Source organism: Heptranchias perlo, unplaced genomic scaffold (assembly GCF_035084215.1).
Source record: "Heptranchias perlo isolate sHepPer1 unplaced genomic scaffold, sHepPer1.hap1 HAP1_SCAFFOLD_344, whole genome shotgun sequence".
Lineage (NCBI taxonomy): Eukaryota > Metazoa > Chordata > Chondrichthyes > Hexanchiformes > Hexanchidae > Heptranchias > Heptranchias perlo.
Window position 1 is genome coordinate 194,444 of NW_027139356.1, and position 20,223 is coordinate 214,666.

At 53.1% G+C, this 20,223-nt stretch overlaps 1 protein-coding gene across 3 annotated transcripts in view; it reads right to left on the minus strand.

Annotated features, from left to right (window-relative positions):
* The window catches only part of LOC137311511 (extracellular matrix protein 2-like), a 119,349-nt gene that overhangs the window by 47,447 nt on the left and 51,679 nt on the right, over positions 1–20,223 (minus strand). For all 3 annotated transcript variants that reach the window (XR_010960432.1, XM_067978664.1, XM_067978665.1), the window contains exon 6: positions 2,503–2,660. Coding sequence is in view for 2 of the 3 variants with exons in the window: in XM_067978664.1 (XP_067834765.1) it covers positions 2,503–2,660 (158 nt within the window). In the remaining variant the exon portion in view is untranslated. The remainder of the gene's footprint in view (positions 1–2,502; positions 2,661–20,223) is intronic.

The following is a 20,223-nucleotide window of genomic DNA, read 5'->3' on the forward strand; positions in this document are numbered from 1 at the left end:
TCCTAGGCTCAGCCCCTCACTGCCCCTCCCAGGCCCTGCCCCTCACTGCCCCTCCTAGGCCCTGCCCCTCACTGCCCCTCCTAGGCCCTGCCCCTCACTGCCCCTCCTAGGCTCAGCCCCTCACTGCCCTTCCCAGGCCCTGCCCCTCACTGCCTCTCCCAGGCCCTGCCCCTCACTGCCCTTCCCAGTCCCTGCCCCTCACTGCCCCTCCTAGGCTTAGCCCCTCACTGCCCCTCCTAGGCCCTGCCCCTCACTGCCCCTCCTAGGCTTAGCCCCTCACTGCCCCTCCGAGGCCCTGCCCCTCACTGCCCCTCCTAGGCCCTGCCCCTCACTGCCCCTCCTAGGCTTAGCCCCTCACTGCCCCTCCTAGGCTCAGCCCCTCACTCCCCCTCCTAGGCTCAGCCCCTCACTCCCCCTCCCAGGCCCTGCCCCTCACTGCCCCTCCTAGGCTCAGCCCCTCACTGCCCCTCCTAGGCTCAACCCCTCACTGCCCCTCCTAGGCTCAACCCCTCACTCCCCCTCCTAGGCTCAGCTCCTCACTCCCCCTCCTAGGCTCAGCTCCTCACTGCCCCTCCTAGGCCCTGCCCCTCACTCCCCCTCCTAGGCCCTGCCCCTCACTGCCCCTCCTAGGCCCTGCCCCTCACTGCCCCTCCTAGGCTCAGCTCCTCACTGCCCCTCCTAGGCCCTGCCCCTCACTGCCCCTCCTAGGCCCTGCCCCTCACTGCCCCTCCTAGGCCCTGCCCCTCACTGCCCCTCCTAGGCCCTGCCCCTCACTGCCCCTCCTAGGCTCAGCTCCTCACTGCCCCTCAAAGGCCCTGCCCCTCACTGCCCCTCCTGGGCCCTGCCCCTCAATGCCCCTCCTAGCTCAACCTCTCACTGCCCCTCACAGGCCCTGCCCCTCACAGGCCCAAATCCTCACTCCCCCTCCCAGGCCCAGCTCCTCATTCCCCCCTCAAAGGCCCTGCCCCTCACTCCTCCTCATAGGCCCTACCCCTCACTGCCCCTCCTAGGCCCTGCCTCTCACTGCCCCTCCTAGACCCAGCCCCTCACTCCCCCTCCCAGGCCCAGCTCCTCACTCCCCCTCTTAGACCCAGCCCCTCACTCCCCCTCCCAGGTCCAGCTCCTCATTCCCCCTCCCAGGTCCAGCTCCTCATTCCCCCTCCCAGGTCCAGCTCCTCATTCCCCCCTCAAAGGCCCTGCCCCTCACTCCCCCTCCTAGCCCCTGCCCCTCACTCCCCCTCCTAGCCCCTGCCCCTCACTCCCCCTCCTCGCCCCTGCCTCTCACTCCCCCTCCTAGCCCCTGCCCCTCACTCCCCCTCCTAGGCCCAGCCCCTCACTCCCCCTCCTAGCCCCTGCCCCTCACTCCCCCTCCTAGGCCCTGCCCCTCACTCCCCCTCCTAGCCCCTGCCCCTCACTCCCCCTCCTAGCCCCTGCCTCTCACTCCCCCTCCTAGGCCCAGCCCCTCACACGGTCGCCAACTCTGGTTGGACGTATTCCTGGGGGGGTTTCATCACATGACCTCTTCCCTCGAATTGCCCCGCCCCCACACTCCCCCGCCATTGGTCGCCAGACACAACCATCATCGCGACACCCCGCTTTCCCACGGCCAATCGGAAAGCAAACGGACTCTTCGTTACCCAATTGGATTCTTGACCGTCAGACAAACCGACCTCTTCCCCACCGCCAATATTTTGTATAACGAACAAACAAAAGAATTGAAAGAAAATGGAAAAAACACCATTTTGTTTAACCCCCCGATGATTTTCCCCCTTGGCCGTTAGCTTCCAACAGCGTCCTGGAGATCAAACTTCAGTCCCTGGAGACTCCAGGACAATCCTGGAGGGTTGGCGAGCCAAGGTGGCCTCTCTTGGTCCAGCCCCTCACTGACATTTCCGGCTCTGCCCCTTCGAGACTCCTCCGGTCCCATTTCTTGGAGGGACGCCCCGAGTCAACAGGGAGAAGAGACTTTCCTTTGGACTTAAATCTAGTCTTTGTCCGCACAAACCGAGGCCGCCCCCCACCCCCCGGCTCTCGGGTGGGCGTAGAAGATCCTACGGCCGCCATTGGAAGGAGAGCAGAGTTGGGGGGGGGAGCTCTCCCCGGTGTCCAGGGGCCCAATATTTAGCCCTCAACCAACATCACTAAGACAAACCAGACCATCTGGTCATTTATCGCATCGCTGCCTGTGGGATCTTGCTGTGCGCAAATTGGCTGCCGCGTTTCCGACATCACAACAGCGACGACACTTCAAAAAAGTATTTCGTTGGCCGTGGCGTCCTTCGGGACGTGAAAGGAGCTGCAGAAATGCGAGTTCTTTCCTTACAATACCGCGCTCTTGCCTCGGAGTCGGAGGGTCCGAGCCCCCGCTCCAGAGACTCGAGCCCCGTAACCCGGGCCCCGACGCTCCCCCCCCCCCCGCCCCACCGCCCCCCGGCGCCACGAGGGGGGCAGCTCGGGCCTAGTCGGCCAGCGTCTGCGGGGGAAGGCAACGGAGGGACTCACCTGCAAGGAGTGGGGGAGGCCCGAGGGCATGGCTCGGAATCGGTTGCGGCCCAGTCGCAGGTAGGTCAGCCTCCTCAGCGGCCGGAGGGAGCTGGGGTTGACGTTCCCGTCGTCCAGCCCGTTCCCTTCCAGTTCGAGGGTCAGCAGTCTGTGGAGCCCTGCGGGAGAGGAGGAGGAGGAGAGTCAGAACCAGCGGTGGAGAGCAGGACTCAAATGGAGAAAGGACCGACTCCCATTTCTCCGGCCCCTTTCACCACCTCAGGCCGTCCCAAAGCGTTTCGCAGCCAATGAGGTGCTATTTTTTTGAAGTGTGGTCACTGTTGTAATGTAGGAAACGCAGCAGCCAATTTGCGCACAGCAAGATCCCACAAACTGCAATGAGATAAATGACCAGATCATCAGTTTTTTTTTTAGTGATTTTGGTCGAGGGATAAATATCGGCCCCAGGACACCGGGGAGAACTCTCCTCCCTCCCTGCTCTTCTTCCAATAGCGGCCGTGGGATCTTTTACGTCCAACTGAGAGGGCAGACGGGGGCCTTGGTTAATGTCCCATCCTCCGACAGTGCTGGCACCAGGGGAGTGTCGGGCCTGGATTACGGGGCTCGAGTCTCTGGAGTCCCGAGTCCCGTTGGCCCATCACCCCTCCCGCCGCGCTCGCTGACCTACATCGGCTCCCAGTCCGGCAACACCCCGATTTTAAAATTCTCATCCTCGTGTTCAAATCCCTCCATGGCCCTCGCCCCCCTCCCTATCTCTGTAACCTCCTCCAGCCCCTACGACCCTCCCAGATCTCTGCGCTCCTCCAATTCCGGCCTCTTGTCCATCCCCCCGATTCCCATCGCTCCGCCATTGGCGGCCGTTCCTTCAGCCGCCTCGGCCCTGAGCTCTGGAATTCCCTCCCTAAACCTCTCCGCCTCTCTCTCCTCCTTTAAGACGCTCCTTAAAACCTACCTCTTTGACCAAGCTTTTGGTCACCTGTCCTAATATCTCCTTATGTGGATCGGTGTCAAATTTTGTTTGATAATCCTGTGAAGCGCCCAGGCACTATAAAAATGCAACTTGTTGAAAATCACAGGAGGCATATCTGTCTCACAGCTCGTGGGACTGGGAATTGGAAGAAATTACTGTTGAAACTATAGCAGGAAGGCGAATGGTATGTTGGCCTTCATTGCAAGAGGATTTGAGGACAGGAGCAGGGATGTCTTACTGCAGTTATACAGGGCCTTGGTGAGACCACATCTGGAGTATTGTGTGCAGTTTTGGTCTCCTTATCTGAGGAAGGATGTCCTTGCCATGGAGGGAGTGCGACGAAGGTTCACCAGACTGATTCCCGGGATGGCAGGACTGACGTATGAGGAGAGATTGGGTCGACTCGGCCTGTATTCACTCGAGTTTAGAAGAATGAGAGGGGATCTCATTGAAACTTATAAAATTCTAACAGGACTGGACAGACTAGATGCAGGGAGGATGTTCCCGATGGCTGGGGAGTCCAGAACCAGGGGGTCACAGTCTCAGGATACGGGGCATGCCATTTAGAACCGAGATGAGGAGAAATTTCTTCACTCAGAGGGTGGTGAACCTGTGGAATTCTCTACCACAGAAGGCAGTGGAGGCCGAGTCATTAGATGTATTCAAGAAGGAGACAGATAGATTTCTTAATGCTAAAGGGATCAAGAGATATGGGGAAAAAGCGGGAACAGGGTACTGAGTTAGACGATCAGCCATGATCATTTTGAATGGGGGAGCAGGCCCGAAGGGCCGAATGGCCTACTCTTGCTCCTATTTTCTATGTTTCTATGTTTAAGAGCGAGCCAATTAGTCCCACTTCCCCCCACCCCCGTGTCCCCCTCTTCCCCCTGCTCCTTTCCCATAGTCCTACGATCTTTTCCCTTTCAAGTATTTTTCCAATTCCCTTTTGAAAGTTATTATTGAATCTGCTTCCACCGCCCTTTCAGGCAGTGAATTCCAGATCAGAACAACTCGCTGCGTAAAAGGTTTGTCCCATGAGGAGAGGTTGAGTAGAATGGGCCTATACTCTCTGGAGTTTAGAAGAATGAGAGGTGATCTCGTTGAAACATCTAAGATTCTGAGAGGGCCTTGATAGGGTAGATGCTGAGAGGCTGTTTGCCCTGGTTGGAGAGTCTAGAACCAGGGGGCATACACCAAAAGAAAAGGGAGCGAGGGATAGACCAAGTAATTATAGACCAGTTCAGTCCAACCTCGGTGGTGGGCAAATTATTGGAATCAATTCTGAGGGACAGGATAAATCGTCATTTAGAAAGGCACGGAGTAATCAAGGACAGTCAGCATGGATTTGTTAAGGGAAGGTCGTGTCTGACTAACTTAATTGAATTTTTTGAGGCGGTAACAAGGAGGGTCGATGAGGGTAGTGCGTTTGATGTAGTCTACATGGATTTTAGCAAAGCTTTTGACGAGGTCCCACATGGCAGACTGGTCAGAAAAGTAAAAGCCCATGGGATCCAAGGGAAAGTGGCAAATTGGATCCAAAATTGGCTCGGTGGCAGGAAGCAAAGGGTGATGGTCGATGGGTGTTTTTGTGACTGGAAGGCTGTTTCCAGTGGGCTCCCGCAAGGCTCAGTCCTAGGTCTCTTGTTTTTTGTGATATATATTAATCATTTGGACTTAAATGTAGGGGGCATGATTGAGAAGTTTGCAGATGATACAAGAATTGGCCATGTGGTTGATAGTGAGGGGGAAAGCTGTAGACTGCAGGAAGATATCAATGGACTGGTCAGGTGGGCAGAAAAGTGGCAAATGGAATTCAATCCGGAGAAGTGTGAGGGAATGCATTTGGGGAGGGCAAACAAGGCAAGGGAATACACAACAAATGGGAGGATACTGAGAGGTGTAGAGGGAGTGAGGGACCTTGGAGTGCATGTCCACAGATCCCTGAAGGTAGCAGGACAGGTAGATAAGGTGATTAAGAAGGCATATGGGATACTTTCCTTTATTAGCCGAGGCATAGAATATAAGAGCAGGGAGGTTATGCTAGAACTGTATAAAACATTGGTTAGGCCACAGCTTGAGTCCTGCGTACAGTTCTGGTCACCACATTACAGGAAAGATGTGATTGCATTAGAGAGGGTGCAGAGGAGATTTACGAGGATGTTGCCAGGACTGGAGAATTTTAGCTATGAGGAAAGATTGGATAGGCTGGGGTTGTTTTCATTGGAACAGAGGAGGCTGAGGGGAGATTTAATTGAGGTGTCTAAAATTATGAGGGGCCGAGATAGAGTGGATAGGAAGGACCTATTTCCCTTAGCAGAGAGGTCAATAACCAGGGGGCATAGATTTAAAGTGATTGGTAGAAGGATTAGAGGGGAGCTGAGGAGAAATCGTTTCCCCCAGAGGGTGGTGGGGGTCTGGAACTCACTGCCTGAGAGGGTGGGAGAGGCAGAAACCCACAACTCATTTAAAAAATACCTGGATGTGCACCTGAAGAGCCGTGAGCAACAGGGCCACGGACCAAGTGCTGGAAAGAGGGATTAGGCTGGGTGGCTCGTTTTCGGCCGGCACGGACACAATGGGCTGAATGGCCTCCTTCTGTGCCGTAAATTTTCTATGACTCTATGATTCTATAGTCTCACATTCGGGGCCGACCATTCAAGACTGAGATGAGGAGGAATTTCTTCACTCAGAGGGTGGTGAATCTTTGGAATTCTCTACCCCAGAGGGCTGTGGATGCTCAGACATTGAGTATATTCAAGGCTGAGATGGATAGACTTTTGGACTCGAGGGGAAGCAAGGGATATGGGGATCGGGCGGGAAAGTGGAGTTGAGGTGGAAGATCAGCCATGATCTGATTGAATGGCGGAGCAGGCTCGAGGGGCCGAATGGCCTACTCCTGCTCCTATTTCTTATGTTCTTAAAATAAATTCTCCTCATCTCCTCCTCTGGTTCCTTTACCAATTATTATAAGTTGTGTTACGTTAGGAACATAGGAACAGGAGTAGGCCATTCAGCCCCTCGAGCCTGCTCCGCCATTTGATAAGATCATGGCTGATCTGTGATCTAACTCCATATACCTGCCTTTGGCCCATATCCCTTAATACCTTTGGTTGTCAAAAAGCTATCTATCTCAGATTTAAATTTAGCAATTGAGCTCGCATCAATTGCTGTTTGCGGAAGAGAGTTCCAAACTTCTACAACCCTTTGTGTGTAGAAATGTTTTCTAATCTCGCTCCTGAAAGGTCTGGCTCTAATTTTTAGACTGTGCCCCCTACTCCTAGAATCCCCAACCAGCGGAAATAGTTTCTCTCTATCCACCCTCTCCGTTCCCCTTAATATCTTATAAACTTCGATCAGATCGCCCCTTAACCTTCGAAACTCCAGAGAATACAACCCCAATTTGTGTAATCTCTCCTCGTAACTTAACCCTTGAAGTCCGGGTATCATTCTAGTAAACCTACGCTGCATTCCCTCCAAGGCCAATATGTCCTTCCGAAGGTGCGGTGCCCAGAACTGCTCACAGTACTCCAGGTGCGGTCTAACCAGGGTTTTGTATAGCTGCAGCATAACTTCTGCCCCCTTGTACTCCAGTCCTCGAGATATAACGGCCAGCATTCCATTAGCCTTATTGGTTATTTTCTGCGCCTGTTCATGACACTTCAATGATCGATGGACCTGAACCCCTAAGTCCCTTTGGACATCCACTGTTTTTAACTTTTTACCATTTGGAAAGTACCCTGTTCGATTCTTTTTTGATCCAAAGTGGACGACCTCACATTTGTCTACATTGAATTCCATCTGCCACAGTTTTGCCCATTCACCTAATCTATCAATACCGCTTTGTAATTTACGTTGAAAGAACACTGTAGGAGGTATTGGTGCATGAGACTTAGAGATACCACAGTGGTGAGAGCTATATGTGTAGGTTGATGTATACTCCACAGTGTTTAATTACAACGTCGTGTACATGTTATAAATTACAGAACACTAATGAGTGGCTGTTCAGAGCCCCATGAGTTACTGATGTGGTTTGTCAGGGATGCCTCCCCGAGCTTCAGAGGTGGACAGAGGGAGTGGGAAGGAGCTGCCAACGCAGGAAACCTGAGAGACAAACGGACGGGGATATACTGACCGACCTGGCGTGTGATGGTCCCAGCCCACGGCTCTCGCTCTCTCCCCTCAGAAGGTCTGGGGTTCGAGCCCCCTCCTCACTCCAGAGACTCGAGCCCCGTAATCCAGGCCCCGACACTCCCCTCCCCGGTGCCGGTAACTGAGGGAGCGCCGCACTGTCGGAGGGGCCGTCTTTCGGGACGAGACGTTAAACCGAGGCCCCCCCCGTCTGCCCCTCTCGGGCGGGACGTAAAAGATCCCACGGCCGCTACTGGAAGGAGAGCAGAGGGAGGGGGAGTTCTCCCCGGGGTCCTGGGGCCGATATTTATCCCTCGACCAACATCACTAAAAAATAGGTGATCTGGTCATTATCTCATCGCTGTTTGTGGGATCTTGCTGTGCGCAAATTGACTGCCGTGTTTCCCCACATTACAACAGTGACTACACGTCAGAAAGTACTTCATTGGCTGTGAAACACTTTGGGACGTCCTGAGGTGGTGAAAGGGGCCGGAGAAATGGGAGTTCTATCTTTTTTTTCCCCAGGTTCGGCCATTTTCTCAACTAATCTCAGTTCGGACTGAAATGTAGAAAAGTTCAGATTTTTTGGGGGATGGGATGAGGGGCCGGCAGATTATCGTGTTCAGAAGCAAACATTTTACTGCACCTCGAGTCAGCTTTGAGTGTTCCCAGACCGTCGGAGGGGAGGGAGGGGGAGGGAGGGGGAGGGGAGGGAGGGGAGGGGAGGGAGGGAAAGGGAGGGGAGGGCAGGGAGGGGAGGGGTTGGAGGTCAAGTACCCAACAACAGCCAATCAGAGGTATTGCGGAGCCCAATTAAGAATCTTTTGGGCCCTGGGCGCTAAGAAGATTCGTGGCCCCTCCCTCCCTTCCCCCACACACCCCCTCCCCTTCACCCCTCCCCCACACACCCCTCCCCTTCACCCCTCCAACAAACAACCCCTCCCTTCCCCCACACACCCCCTTCCCCCTCCTACCCACACACCTGGGGAGAGTTGGGTTGTGTTGGGGTGTGTTGGGTTGAGTTGTGTGGTTGGGTTGTGTTGGGGTGTGTTGGGTTGTATTGGGTTGTTCTGGGGTGAGTTGGGTTGTGTTGGGGTGAGTTGGGTTGTGTTGGGGTGAGTTGGGGTGTGTTGGGATGAGTTGGGTTACGTTGGGGTGGGTTGAGTTGGGGTGTGTTGGGTTGTGTTGGGGTGTTTTGGGTTGAGTTGTGTGGTTGGGGTGTGTTGGGTTGTATTGAGTTGTTCTGGGATGAGTTGGGGTGTGTTGGGATGCGTTGGGGTGAGTTGGGTTGTGTTAGGGTGTGTTGGGATGAGTTGGGTTGAGTTGGGTTGGGTTGGGGTGGGTTGGGTTGTGTTGGGGTGGGTTGTGTTGGGTTGGGGTGGGTTGGGGTGTGTTGGGTTGAGTTGGGGTGGTTTGGGGTGTGTTGGGTTGGGTTGGGGTGAGTTGGGTTGTGTTGGGGTGTGTTGGGATGCGTTGGGGTGAGTTGTGTTGTGTTGGGTTGTTCTGGGGTGAGTTGGGTTGAGTTGGGGTTCAGCTGGGTTGTGTTGGGGTGTGTTGGGATGAGTTGGTGTGAATTAGGGTGAGCTGAGTTTCGTTGGGGTGGGTTGTGTTGTGTTGGGTTGAGTTGGGATGTGTTGGGGTTGAGTTGGGGTGTGTTGGAGTGTGTTGGGATGAGTTGGGGTGAGTTGGGTTATGCTGGGGTGGGTTGAGTTGTGTTAGGTTGAGTTGGGTTGTGTTGGGTTGAGTTGGGTTGAGTTGGGTTGAGTTGGGGTGAGTTGGGTTGTGTTGGGGTGAGTTGGGTTGAGTTGGGGTGAGTTGGGTTGAGTTGGGGTGAGTTGGGTTGTGTTGGGTTGAGTTGGGGTGTGTTGGGTTGAGTTGGGGTGTGTTGGGGTTGAGTTGGGTTGTGTTGGAGTGTGTTGGGATGAGTTGGGGTGAGTTGGGTTATGTTGGGGTGGGTTGAGTTGTGTTAGGTTGAGTTGGGTTGTGTTGGATTGAGTTGGGGTGTGTTGGGTTGAGTTGGGTTGAGTTGGGTTATGTTGGGGTGTGTTGGGTTGAGTTGGGTTGTGTTGGATTGAGTTGGGGTGTGTTGGATTGAGTTGGGGTGTGTTGGGTTGAGTTGGGGTGTGTTGGGTTGAGTTGGGGTGTGTTGGGTTGAGTTGGGGTGTGTTGGGTTGAGTTGGGGTGTGTTGGATTGAGTTGGGGTGTGTTGGGTTGAGTTGGGGTGTGTTGGGTTGAGTTGTGGTGTGTTGGGTTGAGTTGGGGTGTGTTGGATTGAGTTGGGGTGTGTTGGGTTGAGTTGGGGTGTGTTGGGTTGAGTTGGGGTGTGTTGGATTGAGTTGGGGTGTGTTGGGTTGAGTTGGCGTGTGTTGGGTTGAGTTGTGGTGTGTTGGGTTGAGTTGGGGTGTGTTGGATTGAGTTGGGGTGTGTTGGATTGAGTTGGGGTGTGTTGGGTTGAGTTGGGGTGTGTTGGGTTGAGTTGGGGTGTGTTGGGTTGAGTTGGGGTGTGTTGGGATGAGATGGGGTGAGTTGTGTTGTGTTGGGTTGAGTTGGGATGTGTTATGTTGAGTTGGAGTGGTTTGGGGTGTGTTGGGTTGGGGTGTGTTGGGATGTGTTGGGGTGTGTTGGGGTGAGTTGGGATGTGTTGGGGTGGGTTGGGGTGTGTTGGGGTGAGTTGGGATGTGTTGGGGTGGGTTGGGATGTGTTGGGGTTGTGTTGGGTTGTGTTGGGGTGGGTTGGGATGTGTTGGGGTGGGTTGGGATGTGTTGGGGTGAGTTGGGATGTGTTGGGGTTGTGTTGGGGTGTGTTGGGGTGGGTTGGGATGTGTTGGGGTTGTGTTAGGGTGGGTTGGGATGTGTTGGGGTTGTGTTGGGGTGTGTTGGGGTGGGTTGGGATGTGTTGGGGTGAGTTGGGATGTGTTGGGGTGAGTTGGGATGTGTTGGGTTGTGTTGGGGTGTGTTGGGGTGGGTTGGGATGTGTTGGGGTGGGTTGGGATGTGTTGGGGTGAGTTGGGATGTGTTGGGGTTGTGTTGGGGTGTGTTGGGGTGGGTTGGGGTTGTGTTGGGGTGTGTTGGGGTGGGTTGGGATGTGTTGGGGTTGTGTTAGGGTGTGTTGGGGTGGGTTGGGATGTGTTGGGGTTGTGTTGGGGTGTGTTGGGGTGGGTTGGGGTGTGTTGGGTTTGTGTTGGCGTGAGTTGGGGTGTGTTGGCGCGAGTTGGGATGTGTTGGGGTTGGGTCAGGATGAGTTGGGTTGTGTTGGGATGTGTTGGGATGAGATGGGATGTGTTGGGGTTGTATTGGGATGTGTTGGGGTTGTATTGGGGTTGTATTGGGATGAGTTGGGGTGTATTGGGGTGTATTGGGGTGTATTGGGATGTGTTGGGGTTGTATTGGGGTGTATTGGGGATGTATTGGGATGTGTTGGGGTGTATTGGGGTGTATTGGGGTGTATTGGGATGAGTTGGGGTGTATTGGGGTGTATTGGGATGAGTTGGGGTGTATTGGGGTGTATTGGGGTGTATTGGGATGAGTTGGGTGTATTGGGGTGTATTGGGAATATATTGGGATGTGTTGGGATGTGTTGGGGTTGTATTGGGGATGTATTGGGGTGTATTGGGATGAGTTGGGGTGTATTGGGGTGTATTGGGGTGTATTGGGGTTGTATTGGGGTGAGTTGGGTGTATTGGGGTGTATTGGGGTGTATTGGGGTGTATTGGGATGTGTTGGGGTTGTATTGGGGTGTATTGGGATGAGTTGGGGTGTATTGGGGTGTATTGGGGTGTATTGGGATGAGTTGGGTGTATTGGGGTGTATTGGGGATATATTGGGATGTGTTGGGATGTGTTGGGATGTGTTGGGGATGTATTGGGATGTGTTGGGGTTGTATTGGGGTGTATTGGGATGAGTTGGGGTGTATTGGGGTGTATTGGGGTGTATTGGGGTGTGTTGGGTTGAGTTGGGGTGTGTTGGGGTGTGTTGGGTTGAGTTGGGGTGTGTTGGGGTGTGTTGGGTTGAGTTGTGGTGTGTTGGGTTGAGTTGGGGTGTGTTGGATTGAGTTGGGGTGTGTTGGGTTGAGTTGGGGTGTGTTGGGTTGAGTTGGGGTGTGTTGGGTTGAGTTGGGGTGTGTTGGATTGAGTTGGGGTGTGTTGGATTGAGTTGGGGTGTGTTGGGTTGAGTTGGGGTGTGTTGGGTTGAGTTGGGGTGTGTTGGGATGAGATGGGGTGTGTTGGGTTGAGTTGGGATGTGTTATGTTGAGTTGGAGTGGTTTGGGGTGTGTTGGGTTGGGGTGTGTTGGGGAGAGTTGGGTTGTGTTGGGGTGGGTTGGGGTGTGTTGGGATGTGTTGGGGTGTGTTGGGGTGTGTTGGGGTGAGCTGGGATGTGTTGGGGTGGGTTGGGGTGTGTTGGGGTGAGTTGGGATGTGTTGGGGTGGGTTGGGGTGTGTTGGGGTGTGTTGGGGTGTGTTGGGGTGTGTTGGGTTTGTGTTGGCGTGAGTTGGGGTGTGTTGGCGCGAGTTGTGATGTGTTGGGGTTGGGTCAGGATGAGTTGGGTTGTGTTGGGATGTGTTGGGGTGAGCTGGGATGTGTTGGGGTGGGTTGGGGTGTGTTGGGGTGAGTTGGGATGTGTTGGGGTGGGTTGGGATGTGTTGGGGTTGTGTTCGGTTGTGTTGGAGTGGGTTGGGATGTGTTGGGGTGGGTTGGGATGTGTTGAGGTGAGTTGGGATGTGTTGGGGTTGTGTTGGGGTGGGTTGGGGTGGGTTGGGATGTGTTGGGGTTGTGTTGGGGTGGGTTGGGATGTGTTGGGGTTGTGTTGGGGTGTGTTGGGGTGTGTTGGGGTGTGTTGGGTTTGTGTTGGCATGAGTTGGGGTGTGTTGGCGCGAGTTGTGATGTGTTGGGGTTGGGTCAGGATGAGTTGGGTTGTGTTGGGATGTGTTGGGATGAGATGGGATGTGTTGGGGTTGTATTGGGATGTGTTGGGGTTGTATTGGGGTTGTATTGGGATGAGTTGGGGTGTATTGGGGTGTATTGGGGTGTATTGGGATGAGTTGCGGTGTATTGGGGTGTATTGGGGTGTATTGGGATGTGTTGGGGGTGTATTGGGGTTGTATTGGGGTGAGTTGGGTGTATTGGGGTGTATTGGGGTGTATTGGGATGTGTTGGGGTTGTATTGGGGTGTATTGGGATGAGTTGGGGTGTATTGGGGTGTATTGGGGTGTATTGGGGTGTATTGGGATGAGTTGGGTGTATGGGGTGTATTGGGGTGTATTGGGATGTGTTGGGGTTGTATTGGGGTGTATTGGGATGAGTTGGGGTGTATTGGGGTGTATTGGGGTGTATTGGGGTGTATTGGGATGAGTTGGGTGTATTGGGGTGTATTGGGGATATATTGGGATGTGTTGGGATGTGTTGGGGATGTATTGGGGTGTATTGGGGTGTATTGGGATGTGTTGGGGTTGTATTGGGGTGTATTGGGGTGTGTTGGGGTTGTATTGGGGTGTATTGGGATGAGTTGGGGTGTATTGGGGTGTATTGGGATGTGTTGGGATGTGTTGGGGATGTATTGGGGATGTATTGGGGTGTATTGGGGTGTATTGGGGTGTATTGGGGTGTATTGGGATGAGTTGGGTGTATTGGGGTGTATTGGGATGTGTTGGGGTTGTATTGGGGTGTGTTGGGGATGTGTTGGGTTGTATTGGGATGTGTTGGGGTTGTATTGGGGTGTATTGGGATGTGTTGGGGATGTATTGGGGTGTATTGGGGTGTATTGGGGTGTATTGGGATGTGTTGGGGTTGTATTGGGGTGTATTGGGGTGTGTTGGGTTGTATTGGGGTTGTATTGGGGTGTATTGGGATGTGTTGGGGTTGTATTGGGGTGTATTGGGGTGTATTGGGGTGTATTGGGATGTGTTGGGGTTGTATTGGGGTGTATTGGGGTGTATTGGGATGTGTTGGGGTGTATTGGGGTGTGTTGGGTGTGTGTTGGGGTGTATTGGGGCGTATTGGGATGTGTTGGGGTGTATTGGGGATGTGTTGGGGTTGTATTGGGGTGTATTGGGGTGTATTGGGGTTGTATTGGGGATGTGTTGGGGTGTATTGGGGTGTATTGGGGTTGTATTGGGGTGTGTTGGGTTGTATTGGGGTGTATTGGGGTGTATTGGGGTTGTATTGGGGTGTGTTGGGGGTGTATTGGGGATGTGTTGGGTTGTATTGGGGTTGTATTGGGATGTGTTGGGTTGTATTGGGGTGTATTGGGGTGTATTGGGGTGTGTTGGGGGTGTATTGGGGTGTGTTGGGGTGTATTGGGGATGTGTTGGTGTGTATTGGGGTGTATTGGGGATGTGTTGGGTTGTATTGGGGTTGTATTGGGATGTGTTGGGTTGTATTGGGGTGTATTGGGGTGTATTGGGGTGTGTTGGGGATGTGTTGGGGTTGTATTGGGGTGTATTGGGATGTGTTGGGGTGTATTGGGGATGTGTTGGGTTGTATTGGGGTGTATTGGGGATGTGTTGGGGTTGTATTGGGGTTGTATTGGGGATGTGTTGGGTTGTATTGGGGTTGTATTGGGGATGTGTTGGGTTGTATTGGGGTGTATTGGGATGTGTTGGGGTTTTATTGGGATGTATTGGGTTGTATTGGGATGTATTGGGATGTGTTGGGGTTGTATTGGGGTGTATTGGGGTGTATTGGGGTGTATTGGGGTTGTATTGGGGTGCATTGGGATGTGTTGGGGTTGTATTGGGGTGTATTGGGATGTGTTGGGGTTGTATTGGGGTGTATTTGGATGTGTTGGGGTGTATTGGGGTGTATTGGGGTGTATTGGGGGATGTGTTGGGGTGTATTGGGGTTGTATTGGGATGTGTTGGGGTTGTATTGGGGTGTATTGGGATGTGTTGGGGTTGTATTGGGGTGTATTGGGGATGTATTGGGGTGTATTGGGGTGTATTGGGATGTGTTGGGGTGTATTGGGGTGTATTGGGGTGTATTGGGGATGTGTTGGGGTGTATTGGGGTTGTATTGGGATGTGTTGGGGTTGTATTGGGGTGTATTGGGATGTGTTGGGGTTGTATTGGGGTGTATTGGGGTGTATTGGGGTGTATTGGGATGTGTTGGGGTTGTATTGGGGTGTATGGGGATGTGTTGGGGTGTATTGGGATGTGTTGGGGTTGTATTGGGGTGTATTGGGATGTGTTGGGGTTGTATTGGGGTGTATTGGGATGTGTTGGGGTTGTATTGGGGTGTATTGGGGTTGTATTGGGGTTGTGTTGGGGTGTATTGGGGTTGTATTGGGGTGTATTGGGGTGTATTGTGGTTGTATTGGGATGTGTTGGGGTTGTATTGGGGTGTATTGGGGTTGTATTGGGGTTGTGTTGGGGGTGTATTGGGGTGTATTGGGGTGTATTGGGATGTGTTGGGGTGTATTGGGGTGTATTGGGGATGTGTTGGGGTGTATTGGGGTTGTATTGGGATGTGTTGGGGTTGTATTGGGGTGTATTGGGGATGTGTTGGGGTGTATTGGGGTGTATTGGGGTTGTATTGGGGTTGTGTTGGGGTTGTATTGGGGATGTATTGGGGTGTATTGGGGTGTATTGTGATGTGTTGGGTTTGTATTGGGGTGTATTGGGATGTGTTGGGGTTGTATTGGGGTGTATTGGGATGTGTTGGGGTTGTATTGGGGTGTATTGGGGTTGTATTGGGATGTGTTGGGGTTGTATTGGGGTGTATTGGGATGTGTTGGGGTTGTATTGGGGTGTATTGGGGTGTATTGGGATGTGTTGGGGTTGTATTGGGGTGTATTGGGATGTGTTGGGGTTGTATTGGGGTGTATTGGGGTGTATTGGAATGTGTTGGGGTTGTATTGGGGTTGTATTGGGGTGTATTGGGATGTGTTGGGGATGTGTTGGGGTTGTGTTGGGGTGTATTGGGGTGTGTTGGGGTTGTGTTGGGGGTGTGTTGGGGATGTATTGGGGTGTATTGGGGTGTGTTGGGGATGTACTGGGGTTGTATTGGGGTGTATTGGGGTGTGTTGGGGTGTATTGGGGTGTATTGGGGTGTATTGGGGTGTGTTGGGGTTGTGTTGGGATGTGTTGGGTTGTATTGGGGTGTATTGGGGTGTATTGGGGTGTATTGGGGTGTATTGGGGTGTGTTGGGGTGTATTGGGGTGTATTGGGATGTGTTGGGTTATATTGGGGTGTATTGGGGTGTGTTGGGGTGGTGTTGGGGTGTGTTGGAATGTGTTGGGGTTGTATTGGGGTTGTATTGGGGTGTATTGGGATGTGTTGGGGATGTGTTGGGGTTGTGTTGGGGTGTATTGGGGTGTGTTGGGGTTGTGTTGGGGGTGTGTGTTGGGGATGTATTGGGGTGTATTGGGGTGTGTTGGGGATGTACTGGGGTTGTATTGGGGTGTATTGGGGTGTGTTGGGGTGTATTGGGGTGTATTGGGGTGTATTGGGGTGTGTTGGGGTTGTGTTGGGATGTGTTGGGTTGTATTGGGGTGTATTGGGGTGTATTGGGGTGTATTGGGGTGTATTGGGGTGTGTTGGGGTGTATTGGGGTGTATTGGGATGTGTTGGGGTTTATATTGGGGGTGTATTGGGGTGTGTTGGGGTGTATTGGGGGTGTGTTGGGGTGTATTGGGGTGTATTGGGGTGTGTTGGGGTTGTGTTGGGGGTGTGTGGGGTTGGGGATGTGTTGGGGATGTGTTGGGGTGTATTGGGTGTGTGGGGTGTGTGGGGTGTATTGGGGTGTATTGGGTGTTGTGTTGGGGTTGTGTTGGGGGTTGTGTTTGGGGGTGTGTTGGGGTGTTATTGGGTGTGGTGGGGGATGTATTGGGGTTGTGTTGGGGTGGTATGGGGTGTGTTGGGGTGTATTGGGGTGTATTGGGGTGTATTGGGTTGTATTGGGGTGTGTTGGGGTTGTGTTGGGGATGTGTTGGGGTGTATTTGGGGTGTGTTGGGGTTGTGTTGGGGCTGTGTTGGGGATGTATTGGGGTTGTGTTGGGGTGTATTGGGGTGTGTTTGGGGTGTATTGGGGTGTATTGGGGTGTATTGGGGTGTGTGGGGTTGTGTTGGGGGTGTGTTGGGGATGTATTGGGGTGTATTGGGGTGTATTGGGATGTGTTGGCGTTGTATTGGGGGTGTATTGGGATGTGTTGGGGTGTATTGGGGTGTATTGGGATGTGTTGGGGTTGTATTGGGGAGTGTATTGGGGTGTATTGGGATGTGTTGGGGTTGTATTGGGGTGTATTGGGGTGTATTGGATGTGTTGGGGTTGTATTGGGGTGTATTGGGGTGTATTGGGATGTATTGGGGGTGTATTGGGATGTGTTGGGGTTGTATTGGGTGTATTGGGTGTATTGGGCTGTGTTGGGGTTGTATTGGGGTGTATTGGGGTGTATTGGGATGTGTTGGGGTTGTATTGGGGTGTATTGGGGTGTATTGGGATGTGTTGGGGTTGTATTGGGGTGTATTGGGGTGTGTATTGGGGTGTATTGGGGTGTATTGGGATGTGTTGGGTTTGTAATGGGTGTCTTGGGGATGTATTGGGGTGTATTGGGGTGTATTGGGATGTGTTGGGGTTGTATTGGGGATGTATTGGGGTGTATTGGGATGTATTTGGGGTGTATTGGGATGTGTTGGGGTTGTATTGGGGTTGTATTGGGGTGTGTTGGGGATGTGTTGGGGTGTATTGGGATGTGTTGGGGTTGTATTGGGATGTGGTTGGGGTGTGGTTGGGGATGTGTTGGGGTGTATTGGGGTGTGTTGGGATGTGTTGGGGTTGTATTGGGATGTGTTGGGGTGTGTGTTGGGGATGTGTTGGGGTGTATTGGGGTGTGTTGGGTTGTATTGGGGTGTATTGGGTGATTGGGGTTGTATTGGGGTGTATGTGGGGTGTTGGGGGTGTATTGGGGATGTGTTGGGGTTGTATTGGGGTTGTATTGGGATGTGTTGGGGTTGTATTGGGGGTGTATTGGGGTGTATTGGGGTGTGTGGGGGTGTATTGGGGTGTGTTGGGGTGTATTGGGGATGTGTTGGTGTGTATTGGGGTGTATTGGGGATGTGTTGGGTTGTGATTGGGGTTGTATTGGGATGTGTTGGGTTGTATTGGGGGTGTATTGGGGTGTATTGGGGTGTGTTGGGATGTGTTGGGGTTGTATGGGGTGTATTGGGATGTGTTGGGGTGTATGGGGGTGTGTTGGGTTGTATTGGGGTGTATTGGGGATGTGTTGGGGTTGTATTGGGTTGTATTGGGGATGTGTTGGGTTGTATTGGGGTTGTATTGGGGATGTGTTGGGTTGTATTGGGGTGTATTGGGATGTGTTGGGGTTTTATTGGGATGTATTGGGTTGTATTGGGATGTATTGGGATGTGTTGGGGTTGTATTGGGGTGTATTGGGGTGTATTGGGGTGTATTGGGGTTGTATTGGGGTGCATTGGGATGTGTTGGGGTGTATTGGGGTGTATTGGGATGTGTTGGGGTGTATTGGGGTGTATTTGGATGTGTATGGGGTGTATTGGGGTGTATGGGGTGTATGGGGATGTGTTGGGGTGTATTGGGGTTGTATTGGGATGTGTTGGGGTTGTATTGGGGTGTATTGGGATGTGTTGGGGTTGTATTGGGGTGTATTGGGGATGATGGGGTGTATTGGGGTGTATTGGGATGTGTTGGGTGTATTGGGGTGATTGGGGTGTATTGGGGATGTGTTGGGTGTATTGGGGTTGTATTGGGATGTGTTGGGTGTATTGGGGTGTATTGGGATGTGTTGGGGTTGTATTGGGGTGTATTGGGGTGTATTGGGGGTGTATTGGGATGTGTTGGGGTGTATTGGGTGTATTGGGGTGGGTTGGGGTGTATTGGGATGTGTTGGGGTGTATGGGGTGTATTGGGATGTGTTGGGGGTTGTATTGGGGGTGTATTGGGATGTTTGTTGGGGTGTTTGGGGTGTATGGGGTTGTATTGGGGTGTGTTGGGTGTATTGGGTTGTATTGGGGTGTATTGGGGTGTATGGTGGGTTGTTTGGGGTGTGGGGGGTTGGTTTGGGTGTATTGGGTTGTATTGGGATGTGTTGGGGTGTATTGGTGTATTGTTGTATTGGGATGTGTTGGGGTTGTATTGGGGTTGTATTGGGGTGTGGGGGGGTGTTTGGGGTGGTTGGGGGTTTGTTGGGGTGTTTGGGATGGGTGGGTATTGGTTGGGGTGGTTGGGGGTGTATGGGGTTGGGGTGTGGGGATGTGGTTGGGGTTGTATTGGGGGTTGGGGTGATTGGGATGTGGTTGGGGTTGTATTGGGGTGTATTGGGGATGTGTTGGGGTGTGTTGGGGGTTGGATTGGGTGTGTGGTGGGGTTGTATTGGGGTGTATTGGGGTGTTTGGGAGGTGCTTGGGGTTGTATTGGGGTGTATTGGGTGTGTTGGGGGGGATGGGGTGGGTTGGGGCTTGGATGTGGTGGGGTGTGGGTGTGGGGTTGTGGTTGGGGGATTGGGGTGGTATGGGATGGTGGGGTGGTTGGGGTGGTATTGGGAGGTGTGGGGTGTAGGGGGTGGGTGTATTGGGTGGGGTTGTATGGGGTGATTGGGTGTGGGATTGGGGATGTGTTGGGGGTTGTGGTGGGGTGTATTGGGGTGTGTTGGGGTTGTTGGTGGTGGGTCGTGGTTGGGGATGTATTAGGGGTGTATTGGGTTGGGTTGGGGATTGTCTGGGGTTGTGATTGGGGGTGTTATTGGGGTGTGTTGGGGTGTATTGGGGTGTATTGGGGAGGGTTGTGTTGGGATGTGTTGGGTTGTATTGGGGTGTATTGGGGTGTATTGGGGTGTATTGGGGTGTATTGGGGTGTGTTGGGGTGTATTGGGGTGTATTGGGATGTGTTGGGTTATATTGGGGTGTATTGGGGTGTGTTGGGGTGTATTGGGGTGTGTTGGGGTGTATTGGGGTGTATTGGGGTGTATTGGGGTGTGTTGGGGTTGTGTTGGGGGTGTGTTGGGGATGTGTTGGGGATGTGTTGGGGTGTATTGGGGTGTATTGGGGTGTGTTGGGGTTGTGTTGGGGTGTATTGGGGTGTGTTGGGGTGTATTGGGGTGTATTGGGGTGTATTGGGGTGTGTTGGGGTTGTGTTGGGGGTGTGTTGGGGATGTATTGGGGTGTGTTGGGGTGTGTTGGGGATGTATTGGGGTTGTGTTAGGGTGTATTGGGGTGTGTTGGGGTGTATTGGGGTGTATTGGGGTGTATTGGGTTGTATTGGGGTGTGTTGGGGTTGTGTTGGGGATGTGTTGGGGTGTATTGGGGTGTGTTGGGGTTGTGTTGGGGCTGTGTTGGGGATGTATTGGGGTTGTGTTGGGGTGTATTGGGGTGTGTTGGGGTGTATTGGGGTGTATTGGGGTGTATTGGGGTGTGTTGGGGTTGTGTTGGGGGTGTGTTGGGGATGTATTGGGGTGTGTTGGGGTGTATTGGGGTGTATTGGGATGTGTTGGCGTTGTATTGGGGGTGTATTGGGATGTGTTGGGGTGTATTGGGGTGTATTGGGATGTGTTGGGGTTGTATTGGGGATGTATTGGGGTGTATTGGGATGTGTTGGGGTTGTATTGGGGTGTATTGGGGTGTATTGGGATGTGTTGGGGTTGTATTGGGGTGTATTGGG